Below are 14,623 nucleotides of genomic sequence, written 5' to 3'. Positions count from 1 at the left end.
TCCTGTATTGGAAATACAGTCCTGTATTGGAAATAGTCTGTGTTCTTAAGAAATTGTGGCCTAACTGGGGAAAGAAACCATGGTCTCATGAAGCAAAAAATATGCAAACCAGTTTTTCTGATTTTTTTTTTTAAAGAAAATGTGTCTGTATAGAGAAACATGTATTTCTTTTTTCATGCATATGCATTACAAATCTCTGGAAGAATATACAGAAAACCCAGAGGTTACATGTTTGAGTGGTAAGGGAACTAAGGCAAATGGGGAAAGAGTGGGAGGGAGACTTTTCACTGTATACAATTTTGGTCCTTTTTTTTTTTCAATAAATTTATTTATTTATTTATTTGGCTGCGTTGGGTCTTCGTTGCTGTGCGCAGGCTTTCTCTCATTGCGGCGAGCGGGGGCTACTCTTTGTTGCTGTGTGCGGGCTTCCGGGCTTCTCATTGTGGTGGCTTCTCTTTGTTGCGGAGCACGGGTAGGCATGCGGGCTACAGTAGTTGTGGCACGTGGGCTCAGTAGTTGTGGCTCACAGGCTCTAGAGTGCGGGCTCAGTAGTTGTGGTGCATGGGCTTAGTTGCTCCGCAGCATGTGGGATCTTCCCGGACCAGGGCTCGAACCTGTGTCCCCTGCATTGGGAGGTGGATTCTCAACCACTGCGCCACCAGGGGAGTCCCTAGTCTTTTTTTTTTGAGCTAATTAATGTATTACTAATTCAGAAAAAATATGTGATTTTATTCATTTCCTGAGGCTGCTGTAGCAAATTACCACAAACTTGGTGACTTAAAACAACAAAATTTATTTTCTTATTCTTCTTGCAGCCAGAAGTCTGAAACCAAGGTGTCAGCAGGGCCATGCTCTTTCCAAAGCCTCTAGTGGAGAATCCTTTCTTGCTTCTTTCAGCTTCTGGTGGCTCCTGGTGTTCTTAGCTTGTGGCACCCTAACTCCAATTTCTGCCTCTCTCTGTACATGACCTTCTTCCTTCTGTGTCTGTTTGTGTCCTCTCCCCTTATAAAACACCAGTCATTGGATTTAGGTTCCATCCTAATCCAGAGTAATTTCATGTTGAGATACTTAACTAAATACATAAGCAAAGACTGTTTCCAAATAAGGTCTTTGGTTCTGGGTGGACTTGAATTTTGGAGGGTAATGATCCAACTCTCTACAGTGACTAATTGCTTATTAGGATGTAAATGACCCCAAAGGACCGTATAGTTTTGTTCATTTAGCATGTAGAACAGTGCTTGGCAATATGTAGTAATGTTGAATTACTACTAATCGTTTCGTTAGGCCTTCCGACCTATTGAGTATGTGATTAATAGCAAGCATCATAAAATGAAAAGATCAGCGCCTGGAAGTCAGAGTGCAAATTCTGGGTGTGGCTTTGCCCCTGAAGCCATGTGTGAGTTGGGCATTAGATTTGTTGCATTTCCTATTCTGCTAACTCCACTTGATATTCGGCACATCCCAAACTTGAACTTCATAAGTTAACTCGTATTGTTCATCAAAACTCAATGACCGGGTTTCCCTGGTGGCGCAGTGGTTGAGAGTCTGCCTGCCGATGAGGGGGACGCAGGTTCGTGCCCCGGTCCGGGAAGATCCCACATGCCGCGGAGCGGCTGGGCCCGTGAGCCATGGCCGCTGGGCCTGCGCGTTCTGAGCCTGTGCTCCGCAGCGGGAGAGGCCGCAGCGGTGAGAGGCCCGCGTACCGCAAAACAAAAAACAAAACCCAAAAACAACTCAATGACCACACTCTCCAGGAAGCATCCCCGGCTCTTCAACTAACTTAAAAGTTCCTGTCCCTCCTCTGAGCTCCTGAATGTGCCTGTATCTTACTTGGTACCTTTTACATAGTATCATAACAGTTGATTTGACCATACATCTTTGCCAATACCCTATAAATGTCTTGATGGCAGGGTCCATGTCTTATTTGACTTTGTATATCTTGTAGTCAATGCCTTTCAAATGAATTAGTGAAGCTAGCATCTGAGAATCATTCTTGATTCTTTTCCCCCCATTCTTCCACTTCACATTTTGTTCCAGTCAGTCCTCAAATGTGCATGTTCATGGCTCTTTCCTCTCTGTTTGCTTTGCTACTGCTTAGCCTTCTTGGTCTCTTGTGTATTCCAGGTCCAGGATCTCTGAATTGGTCTTCTGATTCCAGCTTCAGTATGTTTAATTCATAGTGCTGTCAGTGATCTTTCAAAAATGCAAACCTCACCAGTTTATCTTTACAAATGGAATGTTACTACGTATCAGGCACTGGGACTATAACCATGAGAGAGACAAACGGTCCAACTTTCACAGAGCTTATATTGGGGGGGATCCTTAAATAATTAGACGATATTACTCTATTTGAAATCTTTCAGTGGCTTCCTATTGCTGGATTAAAAGGTTCTTTGTGCTCTGGACCTGTCTGGCTTTATCTCCTGGAATTCCCTCTGCTCCAGTCACAACAGCTTCCCTTGACTTCCGGAAAGTCCTCTGAAGAAAAGCCGTTTGTGCCACCACTATACGTTGCACCTGCCTACATTAAAACCCTCATTACAACACACCGGACTGACTACTTCATATGCCAGTGGACTATCAGTTTTTGAGTGTCAAAGGAGTCTTACTCTTTATAACAAGGGTTGGTGCATAGAAGTGAATAAATGTACAAATTTTGGGGGCACAGACAAGTATTACAATAGTTTAGTAGAAGACAGTGATTACTGAGCCAATCAAGGAGTTCCTGGAGACAGAGGACATGAAATAGATGCACTTCCAGGAGACTTCTATTTCACCTTGGACAGTTCAACTTATCTCTAAATCTACCTCATTGAAATTTTATATTAACAAGCAAGATGGCACAAAGTTATATCTATCTTCTTGAACATTGTCTCTTTTAAACTGGCCTAAATTTTGTTACCTCAAACCAAATAGTTGAACAGAATTTCAAACAACTGAGATTTTAAAATTTGTGTGTGTCATCTTTAAATGTCCTGAGTTCTGAAAAGAATCAGTGATAAGGGAGTATCATTTCATTGTAATTTCACTTCTCCTAAATTCAAGCTTACCTGAAACAGAATTTGCTTTCCAAGAAGAGGTAGTTGAATATAACAGATGACATATGTACATACCCAAGAAACCATCACCATAATCAAGAAAATGATTCCTCCAACCCCTTCCTGGACCTCCCTGGCAACCACTGATCTGCTTTGTGACTATGGTTTGCAGTTTCTAACATTTTATATAAGTGGAATCACAGTGTGTGCTTTTTGTCTGGCTTCTTTCATTCAGGATAATTAATTTGGAATTCGTCTATGTTGTATCAATAGATCATTTCTTTTTATTGCCGAGTAGTAATATTCCATTATATGGATTTAATACAATTTATCTATCCGTGTTGATGGACATTTGGGTTGCCTCTAATTTTTGGCTATTACAAGTAGAGCTGCTATGAACTCTCATGTAAATGTCTTTGTGTGGACATATGCTTTCTTTTGGCATATATGCATTTGAGGTAAATACCTCAGAATGGAATGGCTGGGTCGTATGGTAGGTGCATGTTTAACTTGAAACTGCTAAACTGATTTCCAAAGTGGTGCAACTTCTGGCAGCTACATTTTCCATTCCTGCCAGCAGGGTGTGAGTTCCAGTTGCTCCACACCCTTGCCAACACTTGGTAAGATCAGTCTCCTTAATTTTAACCATTCTGATAGGTGTGTAGTGGTTTCTCATTGTGGTTTTAATTTGCTTTTCTCTAGTGACTACTGATTTGAGCATCTTTTCACGTGCTTGTATGCCATTCTCATATGCCTTTTTTGGTGAAGTGTCTGTTAAAATCTTTTGCTTTTTAAAAATCGGGTTGTCTTATTAGTAAGTTATGAGTTTACATATTCTAAATATTAAGTTCTTTGTTGTATGTTTTGCAAATATTTTCTCCTAGTCTATGGCTGCATTTTCATTCCCTTAACTGTGTTTTTTGAAGAAGTTTTTAATTTTGATAAAGTACAATGTCTTGGTTTTTAAAACTGGTTCATGCTTTATGTATTGTATTTAAGAAATCTTTGCTAAATTCAAGGTCACTAAAATTTTCAGCTATTGATTTCTGCCAAATAAAATCCTAGCATCATCCTTTTAGAGTGCCTTTGAAGAACATGTTTGAAAAAATTTTTCTGAAAAATTGAGCCATATGATTCAGTGATTATTTTTTAATTACTAAGTGTCTGTTATTTGAAATGGGAAAGATTATTTCAGCACAAAAAGAATCACACTTCAAAGTCTTCAAATTAAGTAATGAATGTGTTTTTATTTCTCTTATAATTTAAAAACTGTGAACATTCTGTAATTCAGCAGCAGCCTTTATTTCCAGGTGACTTCTTCACTGGGTGTTAATTCCCTGCACGGAAAGAAAAAAAAGAAAGAAAAAGCAAAAGTGTAAATAAAACTTTTATGAGAGGATAAAAGGGAAAGTCAGAAGAATATGGATTCAGTATTTCATATTGTATTAAACTGACCCATTTAAAAGTTGAGATTCAAGATATTCATTCTATTCTCTCATGATTTTAAACTTTTACCATCTCTTCATTTTTCCATATTAAAGAACTGTAATTTCTTAGTCTATCTTTATATGAAAGCAATTATCCTCTCAGTGAGTTCATTTAATGTTTTTTATATTCTTTCTAGCTCATTTTATCTTTCTTGAAATCCCTGGCTGGAACCTCCTCTACACAACGCCTTTGGCTGCTGCTTGGTTCTCTTGTCCCTTGAGCTTCCTCCTGCCTGGCTGCACAGTCAGTGGCAGACACCCTGTCTTGCTAACTCTAAGTCTGGTGCCATCTCCAGAGACACAGTGGGACCAGGCAGCTGCCAGGTGCTATTTGATCACCCAACCACCATGTCTAAAGGTCTCAACCAGTGTTGCTGAGAACACAGCACCAAGCCACAATTAGTGCCATTGTTTTCAGCTACATCATGGCCTAAGTAAGACAGTGTATGATCATATATGTTAAAGTACATAGGGGAGGCTTTGGCAAGCTGGTTTAAGACTGTTTCTAGGTTAAAATGTACCCTGACTTAAAAAAAAAAAAAAAAGACTTTCAAAGATGTGAAATAGCCTGTTCAGAAACTAAAGACTCACTTACATTCCAAAAGTAATCATAGAGTTTTGTCTAAGGATTAAGCAACAAACAAGACTACAAAATAATATCACTTAAAACTAAATCCTCAGGGGACAATTACCCCTTCTGTTTATTTTGGCACAAATGACATTAAGAAGAATACTTCTAAAACCTGACTGTTGGTTTAATAAAAAAATACAAAAACTAACCTTTTATATAACAGACTCTTGTTCCGGAAGGCAATTAGCTTTTCATCATTCTTTCTGTCTAGGTAACATCCAACGACAAATCCCACAGGGACAAGTATATGTACCCAGTGGTCACGCACAATCTGAAGTAAGTTCATCATGAATGCTATAAAAAAAAAAAATGACCAGAAATATAACTGCCTTTGAAGTATCTTTTAAATCACATCTGAAACAGGAAGGATATAGATGTTAAAAGCATAATAAGCCTCTTTACATTTGTTTGGCATCAGAATGTAGTATACTACTTAAAATCTACTTGATGAAGATTATATAGGTACAATGATTAGTATAAAAATTATACTGCACTGAAGTCAATTTACTACCTTTTATTTCTAGCTCCACCAGTGATCTGATATAACACAGGAATGGAGAGAGTATTAAAAAAATCTACCTGCAAAAGCTGAGTATTTGCACCCTCCTAGTATTGATTTAGAACCTTTACATTTGTAAAATATTTTTAGAACCTCTCACAATGTTAAACCAAATATAATAGTATTTTGTCAGAAGCAGAATTCTTTCAAGCTGTAATTATTGAAAACTATTTTTTTCAACTAATTTTTGAAAGGAAATGAAAACATATGAGAAATTTTAAAAAATCCTATTGAATAATGTCACAACAGATCTGAATATCAATTAAATGACTCTACAAAACATATGGGGACAGAGGAACTTACTTTTGTAGAATGACTACTAGGTACCAGAGCCATCATATAGTCCAATATATAACACGAAACATTGTTATCGTTATTTTACAGGTAAGAATACAGTTTAACCCAAATAGGTGTTACGTGTAGATCTGGAATTCAAACTCAGGTTCATTCCAAAGCTCTAGCTCCTTCTATCATATCCAAATGCCTCTTGTAGAGAACCTTCCCCTAATTGATATTTATTGTACTTAAGACTTTTTAAGTGTTAAGAAGAGTTTCTAAAAGGCAGAAGAGGAGGACTTCTTCATAGAAGATCTAGAAGTCATCATATGGAAAATGAATTTGCAGTAATTCAATAAAAACACAGTTGAATCATCAATTTTCTGTAAAAATTTGTATCTAAAGATGAAATAAAAATACATATGTATGCACATCAATCTATAATAAATAAATCCTATATTATGGCTGAGAAGACAGGACAACATCATAGAAAGATAATACATTACTGCTAACAAAAGGGCTTAGCACTGAACTCTGCTAGGATTATGTAGACTGGATTCCTGCTGCTCTTTCTAGGATACTGGTTCTCACACACATTCTGATTCTTTATTTCTCAAGCTTTACTATCTAAAGGCACTGGGTTAGGAAATAGACATGAAGTTAAGTCACAAAATTACGACATACTGTCTTTCACAGAGTGTAATATTACACACAGCAGATTCCAGTCTGAATATCACTGATCTAGAAAATTATGATGTAAGTAAATGAGATGTTTGAAATAACTCCCCAGCTGATTTGCTGCAAATAGTTCTTGGACATATAAATGTAAGGGTAACCAATCTTACCTTATTCCTAGAAGATGGTGGTTCTCTTAGCATTGTACGTTCCCTAAGTAGCATTATTTGCATTTAGATCCTTAAATACTGTTTGATAAACATTTAGGTACTTTTTGTGATTCCGATCAAGTTAGCCACTTGTTTTATAAACTTGAGCCAGTCAAGTATGGGAATAACAATGCATGCCTTAATCAAATGATGTAACCTGGAAAGCACTAAACTACAAAATACTAGACAATATAGGTTTCTAGAGAAGTCTGGGGGTCATCTATTCTCCCACCTGTCCTTATTAGGTTCCTCAAGTTTCTTAAGAGGTGTCAATTCTAACACTCAGCACAGCTGACTGTAAGATAACTGTATTTAATCAACAAAAAAAGTAATTCCTGACTCTCAGCCCAAGACTTTTTAAATAAGCCCATGGCCACCTGTGGGCTATAAGCCATTACTGTTGGCACTCCTCTAACAGGGCCAGAAGGCAATTCTGTCTGGCTTTACTCAAGCAGAAGAGATGAGCCAAGACCTTGAGACTCCTGCTGTATACAGGCTCTCACAGAGACTCTACAGGATTCAACTACCATGATGGAAGCCTGATTCCATCCCAAAGACATAAATGGCAAATCTTAGCCCCACAGGCATTTCATATTACAACTGTACAGTCCACTACTAAGTGGACTTTGGGACCCAGTGGCACTCAGCATAATTTATCCTGCATATGTCACTGCAAAGACAAAGGGATGACCAGGGAAGACAAAGATTGATGGACATAAAAAGTGAGCAAGAATGATTCCCTAGAGAAAGGATAGGAGGGGGAACGTAGACAGGCTCCTGATCACCGGCTCAAGACAGTAAAATGGCTTCATCTGACGGGCAAAGGGCAGCAAGCACCTGGGCCAATCTCTAATGAGACAGGTCTAGGCTTGGATAAAGAGTGACATCCACAGGGGTGCCCTCAACGTCACTGTACATATTATTAGTGTCTTCTTTATATGAAGATCTCTCAAGAAAAATTTTCTTTTTACTTTGGAACTGGGGAGTAGCTATGCTATTCCTGAAACAAAACAAAACAAACTAGTTTTTATCTTATGGACTTAGGGAATTGAGTAACGGATGATGTATCCTTTGATACCAAAATGATCCAAAATTTTTCCCCTACCTTTAGAAAGAGCTGACTCTTAGACTACTCTCTGTAAGGCATGGTTCTTAATGCTTTTCACAATCACCAATTCATGTAATTCTCACATTACTATACACGTATTAACGAATACAATGTCCCCAGTGCAGTAGGAATATTTTTTTCAGATGAGGAAATCCAGGGACAATCAACTTGCTTAAGGTCACAGATGCAGTAAGTGGCAGACTGGTATTAAAACCCAGGCAGTCTGGATCCTTGGTCCAAGCTCATTGGTGCTTTACTGTCTCTTACAGTAAGTATAAAGGTCAACATTTATATTAACCTTACTTTTGGCTTTATCTTGTTTTTCCTAATAAGGACATAACTTGGAGATATCATGAGTTTGGTTCCAGACCACCGCGATAAAGCGAACATAACATAGAGATAAAGCGAGTCACAAGAATTTTTTGGTTTCCCAGTGCACATAAAAATTAGGTTTACACTAGAGTCTAAAGTGTGCAATAGCATTATGTCTAAAAATACAATGTACATACCTTAACTAAAAAACACATTATTGTTAAAAAATGCTAACCAACATCTGACAATGCAGGGTTGCCACACACCTTCAGTTTGTTAAAAATGCGTTATCTGTGAAGCACGATAAAATTTGATATGCCTGTATTACCTTTTCTTCAACCCAATTTTTTTCCGCTTAACTTCTAAAAAGAAAATTGTATATAGTGTGCATTTTTGTAAGCCCCTCTGAATTCACGCTGGAATAATACAGACGACTAGACATTAAAAAATAAATTCTACTCTAATTAGTCCCTACAGCACTTTATATGTAGTGATCAAAAAGTGTCGACTTAACCTATAAAAAGCAGTTCTGGATGCATGGAGAAACGGAACTCCTTGAGGTCTGGAACCTCGTCTTAACGACGTATACGCCCGAGAAATCAAGCAGAAGTATTACTTTTTTAAAAATTAAGTTTTGAAAAAGTGTGTATTTTGTGGAATGGTCGGCTCAAGACGGTTGGAGACTTAGAAGAGAGCAAGGTTAGCTTCCAATCCTCAATAACGAGGAAGGCAGAACTCTGAAACTTAGACCAATCGGAGATGCTCGCGAAGAAGCAGTCCCTTCCCCGCTGCAGCCTAGGAGCCGTGAACCTAAAGATATTTTTCAGTTAGGGCAGCCTCAGAGTACCCGTTCCCAAAGGCGCCAGGCAGGAACCGTGAGCGCAGCCGCCCACATCAAAGCAATCCCTATTTCCTCGCCTTTCCCTCTCTCCTTCGCTGGAAGCCTCGGGAAGGTGGGCCGCTGCTGTCTCGGGGAGGCCCAGACCACCCCCACCCGCAGGTACACACCGCCGCTGAGGGCTTTCCTAGAGGTGCACCCTCCCCGCCTGAACAAAGAGGACTCTCGCCGCCTCGACCTCCCGAGATCCCGGACCCACCTGAAGCCTCGGGAACAACAACGAGACCACAACCTACAGCGGCGGTGAGCCCAGCCACCGGCGCCGGCGGAAGCTGTGGCCTCGGTACCCACCATTCGCCGCGCCCGCTCGAAGGGAGGGGTGGCTCCGATAAATTATTCCTCTTCTTCCTTCACTGCTTGACTCTTCTCATATTTCTTTTAGCTTCAACACATTGTAAATTCTTTAAAAATAAAACTTCGGCCCCAGGTGACGAGACTCGGTGTAAATGCCACCTCCTTCCTCCAGCTTAGTCCCTCCCACCCCCGAAGATGGTATCACCCCGGGTTTCCCCGCCTCCGCGGATCGCCTCCAGTTTCAAAATGGCGGCTGCCATAGAGGGGCTTCTGCTGCCTGATCGTCACCGGCGCTGCTGAGCCAACCTCATCTTTTCTCGCTCTTGAACCTGGATGCGACTAAGGGTTGGGAAGGGCAGTGGACGGCGTTGGGGGAGGACTGACGAGGCAAGTGGGGGCGGAAGAAAGCAGTGCGCCTTTGCATGGGGGAGGGAACGTCTCGGCCCTCGGGGAGAGCCTGGCTCCGACTCCGACCCGGTCTCCGCCGCGGACGTTCCCCCAGGGTTGCGGGTGCGACTGTCCTGGTCGTTTCTGGCAGAAGTGTTCAGCGAGGGAAAGAGAGTGACTTCTCCAAGTGTCTAAAGCTCTCGGTCTTTTGTGGCAGTTCCTACGATTCACTCCCAGACTCTCCTTTCCTCCTTTTTCCTGTTTCCCTCCGGCCTTTCAGTCTCTCGTCGCTGGAGGAGTTAATCCGACGCCAGCTTTGGCTTCTTAGCATTGTGGCTACCTTGTTCTCAGCTTCCTCGCTCGGGGTCTTCCCGTCATTTCGGGTTGAGAGATCACGAGACTACTGGGCACAAAGTAGGCGTTCTTTTTAGTTAATCGACTCCAAAGACCTTTAAGACATTACAGTGCTTTGTTAAAACAGCCTCGGCCCTCCTCCAGCATCTCCTTTGAGCGCTTCCAGCATCATTACTCTATTTACGTGCTCTTCAGTAAACAGGGGGTCAGAATAATTTTAACTCCGGCAAGGCTGGCTTCCTGTGACCAGGCGAGCCTGCGTTATCATTGCCCATGCCCTAAGTTTTAATTTTAGAACCCCTTTGACCGTGTTGTGAAACCCGTGCTCTCCCGGAATTGACCAGAAGGAGACTTTTCTCACTTGAGCTCCAGTGCTAACCCAGACTCTTTCGTTTTCCCGTAGATTTTGCATGGTTCCCCTCAGTTGTCATCAACATGCACGATCGTTACTGAGAGAGCAATTAACTGATAGATAATTAAGGCGAAATGGTATCCGTCAGAAGTCACTGCCCGGAAGGAATTTATAATATGGTGAAGGTTCATTCCTTTCAGTACACATTTATGTTGCTTTGAGCGCTGTGCTTGGTATTGGAGTTAAAAAGATTCACTTTTACTTTTCCCCCGTACGTTTAACGTCCATTCAGCATATATTCTTTGTGCCTACTTGTGCTAGCTAAAAATAAATAACATTGCCTGGAGACACCAAAATAGCTTTATAAAGGAGTAAGTATTTGAGTTGGGTCAGGAAGGGTCAAAAGGAATGTACTAAGCTCAGGAGAAGGTCATCCGTGGCTGCAGTACAGAGATGCAGAGACTTGAGAAGTTTTGGCATGCTTAGGGAGAGCGGGAGAATGAATGCGCTTGAGCATGCAGTGTAAGGGCGGTTGGTGAAGCAACAGGGAGATTGAGGTAAAGTTGTGAAGGACCTTGCTTTCCAAGGAAGGTGTTTAGATTTTATTCGGTATTTAGCCGGAAGTCAAGGACTGCTTTGCACAGGGAAGGGGCATGAGGAAATTTGTTTTTTAGGGTGGTCTCTCTGATAGCTGTGTGGAAGATCAACTTGGAACAGGAAAACTAGATGAGAGGAAATTGCAATCATTCAGGTAAGGTAATGAATGCCTCCTTTGAGGCAGGATAGTAAAGGATGTCAGACATTTCTGAAATATCAAATAGGATTCAACTGGTGGCAGCCAAAGTGGTGATAAGAGGGTGACTTCAGAATTTTTAGTCTGGGAGACTAAGTGGTTGGTGATACCATTAAATAAAGCCTAAGACATGTACAGAATAGTATGGTGCCAACTTGCACTTTAAGAGTGGCAAAGCACAATGCTCTACAGTCCAAAACATTGATTTTAGATTCTAGAAATCTCTGCTATTACAGTAGCCTCTAGCTACATGTCGCTATTGCACACTTGAAATTGTGGTTAGTTTGAATTGTGATGTGCTGTAATTATAAAATACACACTAGATTTTGAAGGCTCAGTACCAAAAAAAATCTCAATAATTTCTTTAATTATTACATGTTGAGATGATAATATTTTGGATATATTGGATATATATATATTAAATAAAAGTAATTTCACCTGTGAAACTTCAATGTGGTTGTGAAAAAATTTTTTAATTATATATCTGGCTTGCATTATATTTTTGTTGGACAGAGCTGTTCTAGTCTAGACTAATGATAGAGGGATTAGTGAGGAAGTGGGATTTGAGCTGGGCCTTAAAATGATGATAGTCAATGGTGATGTCAGAGCAGCTTGCCGGCTCCCTCCATTGCCAGTTAAGGCATTCAGGTTCTGCTTTTTCAAGCAGTAGGATGCCTTCAGAGATTTCTGAGCAAGGGATCCTAAGTGCAGGGGTGTTTTGGAAGATTAATCTGGTAGTAAGGTATACGTTGAGATGAAGGAAGGAAAGGCTGGAGGCAAAGAAACAGAAACCGAAATGTAAGGTAATGAGGCCCTGTATTAAGGTACTTCCAGTAGGAATGGAAAGGGAATGATAAATGTACAAGGCATTCTCAGGGGGAAATAATCAGGAGTTGGTAATAGTCTGTTCAAGAAGTAAAGGAAGGAATAAAACAAGGAGTGTTTCAAGCCTTGGTTATTTAGATAACAATTAAGAAGTCATGTCATAGAGTTATAAGGTACATTTGAGTCTAAAGAAATTTAGTCTCAAAATAGAACCAGCAAAGTTGAAAGGAGGAAGTGTGCTGCTAAATACCTAAATACTCTCCTTTTTTATCTCCTTGCTTTCTCTATCTTCTTTATCTAATCATGTACCCCAGCTAGTTTTTCTAAAATACAGAACTACCTGTATCACGTCATCTTACTTGATAAGTGATCTTAAAATGTCTCTTTGTTGCCTGTTCTCTGTTCAACAATTAGAACTGGGTCCAAAGTTTCTAAGGCCTTTCATTAGCTGGCCCTTTTCTATTTATTAGGACTTTTCTTTAATTTTTTGCTTATATGAAAGTGTGCCAGGCTACTTTTGTCACTGGTACTCTAAGTTTTTGTTTTATGCCTTTTATCATGTTATTCCCCTGTTTGAATAGCTTTTTCTCTTTGTCTCTTTCTGCCCACGGCCTACCAGTCCTTACCTATCGAATAATTTATGATCCCACCTCTTTTCTGATTCTCAATAACATAAGCTAATGTCAGTTTTTAAAATCTTATTTCCTAAGCCGCATATTTCAGCCCCTGATTAGAGCCAATTTCATGTTATTTATTTTTGTCTTTTATTATCTTAGTCCTATTTTTTTATGTAAGTTTAGGCTTCCTAAAATTATGACAAATTTATTATTTATTTATTTATTTTTCGCGGTACGCGGGCCTCTGACTGTTGTGGCCTCTCCCGTTGCGGAGCACAGGCTCCGGACGCGCAGGCTCAGCGGCCATGGCTCACGGGCCTAGACGCTCCGCGGCATGTGGGATCTTCCCGGACCGGGGCACGAACCCGTGTCCCCTGCAGTGGCAGGCCGGACTCTCAACCACTGCGCCACCAGGGAAGCCCTACAAATTTATTTTTTTTTAACAAAGAATCATATAGGGACTTCCCTGGTGGGCCAGTGGTTAAGACTCTGTGCTTCCACTGCAGGGGGCACTGGTTCCATCCCTGGTCAGGGAACTAAGATCCTGCATGCCTCGCCACACGGCCAAAAAAAAAAAAGGAGCATATGTTATTCTATTTGCTCAGGTTTTCACCTTAGGGCAAGACATAGACGTTAAATACTGTAATTAAAAACAGAAGTAAATCATTATACCGCATTCATGAGACTCTTATTTCTTTATTTTTTAGATTTTAAAGAACTCTTTCTTTGAATTCATGGTGTTTCATCCTATATACGACTGAGATACCAGTAAGTAAAGACTGTCTAATAAAGATACAGCTTTATTATATTACAAGCAATTGTAATAAAAATCTTTTCATCTATTGAAATCTGGGTCTGTCTGCAAAAAAGTTTTAACATGAGCTCATTCAGTTCTACCTGCAAGAAACTTTGTATTTTCACTTCATACTCTAAATAAGGAAAGTGGGGGGTAAGGTAGATTTGAGTAGGAAAAGTTTCTCTTAGGCCATTAATATAATTGTGGTACAGGGAGATTCAAGTCCTATCCAAAAGTGTACTTATAAATATTTTTAATTTTTCATTTTTCATCAGATAGAGAATTAGTATCTTTGTATATCTCATACCTTACAAATAGGAACACACCAAGTCAATATATTTTTTTAAATTAATTAATTAATTAATTTGACTGCGTCAGGTCTTAGTTGCAGCACACAGGATCTTTGTTGTGGAGCGTGGGCGGGCGCAGGCTTCTCTAGTTGCGCTGCGCGGGCTCCAGAGCACACAGGCTTCTCTCTAGTTGTGGCATGTGGGCTCATTAGTTAGCGGCACGCAGGCTTAGTTGCCCCGTGGCATATGGGATGTTAGTTCCCCAACCAGGGATCGAACCTGCGTTCCTTGCATTGGAAGGAGGATTCTTAACCACTGGACCACCAGGGAAGTCCCTAAGTCAATATATTTTTAATTTTAACTTCTTTGTTTCAGTAACTATTTGTTAAACAACCACTACGTGTAAGATGTGCTAAAATAGTAAGGATACAAAAATAGATCAAACCTAGTCCTGCATTCAGAGAGCTCTTCCAAGCCAGAGGAAATACATGTAAATAGGTAGCTGTTAATGGTGTGGTAACAGCATTAAGCTCATTTAATACCAGCCATCTTCATTTATTCATTTAAGAAGCATTTACTGACCACCACTATGTGTTAGGCACCGTGGGGTGTTGGAATATAACTATGATCAAAATAGACCAAGTCTCTACTTCCATGGAGTCATTATTTTGGTGTGGAGGTTAAGAGGAGAGAAGGGGATGGACAAAGTGAGTAAGTAAATA

The 14,623-nt window shown here is 40.3% G+C and overlaps 2 protein-coding genes across 3 annotated transcripts in view; one reads left to right on the top strand and one right to left on the bottom strand.

The window, feature by feature from the left end:
* Positions 1-4,265: 4,265 nt before the first annotated feature.
* On the bottom strand, positions 4,266-9,548 carry NDUFB1 (NADH:ubiquinone oxidoreductase subunit B1). Its single transcript, XM_082681617.1, has 3 exons — positions 9,393-9,548; positions 5,306-5,450; positions 4,266-4,375 (listed from the first exon to the last, which is right to left on the bottom strand). Exons 2-3 carry the CDS (start codon positions 5,443-5,445, stop codon positions 4,339-4,341), a joined length of 177 nt encoding a protein of 58 aa, XP_082537743.1. The 5' UTR covers positions 5,446-5,450; positions 9,393-9,548; the 3' UTR covers positions 4,266-4,338.
* A 121-nt stretch (positions 9,549-9,669) lies between these two features.
* Positions 9,670-14,623, top strand: part of CPSF2 (cleavage and polyadenylation specific factor 2) — a 32,054-nt gene continuing 27,100 nt past the window's right edge. Inside the window, exons 1-2 of one of the 2 annotated variants that reach the window (XM_082681593.1) lie at positions 9,670-9,874; positions 13,523-13,583. The gene's annotated coding sequence lies outside the window, so the exon portion shown is untranslated. Of the gene's footprint in view, positions 9,875-11,206; positions 11,332-13,522; positions 13,584-14,623 lie in introns of those variants that run through there. The other variant, XM_082681594.1, reaches the window with a different exon arrangement.

Source organism: Grampus griseus (genome assembly GCF_964374135.1).
Source record: "Grampus griseus genome assembly, chromosome: 2".
Lineage (NCBI taxonomy): Eukaryota > Metazoa > Chordata > Mammalia > Artiodactyla > Delphinidae > Grampus > Grampus griseus.
The sequence above is the reverse complement of the archived record's forward strand: the minus strand, read 5'-3'. Positions and strand labels throughout refer to the sequence as shown.

Coding starts and splice junctions, on each gene's coding strand:
- NDUFB1 (XM_082681617.1), bottom strand. CDS start 5,445: ATGATGAACTTACTTCAGATTGTGCGTGACCACTGGGTACATATACTT. Junction 4,376..5,305: donor AAGAGTCTGTTATATAAAAG/GTTAGTTTTTGT, acceptor CTTTCCGTGCAG/GGAATTAACACCCAGTGAAG.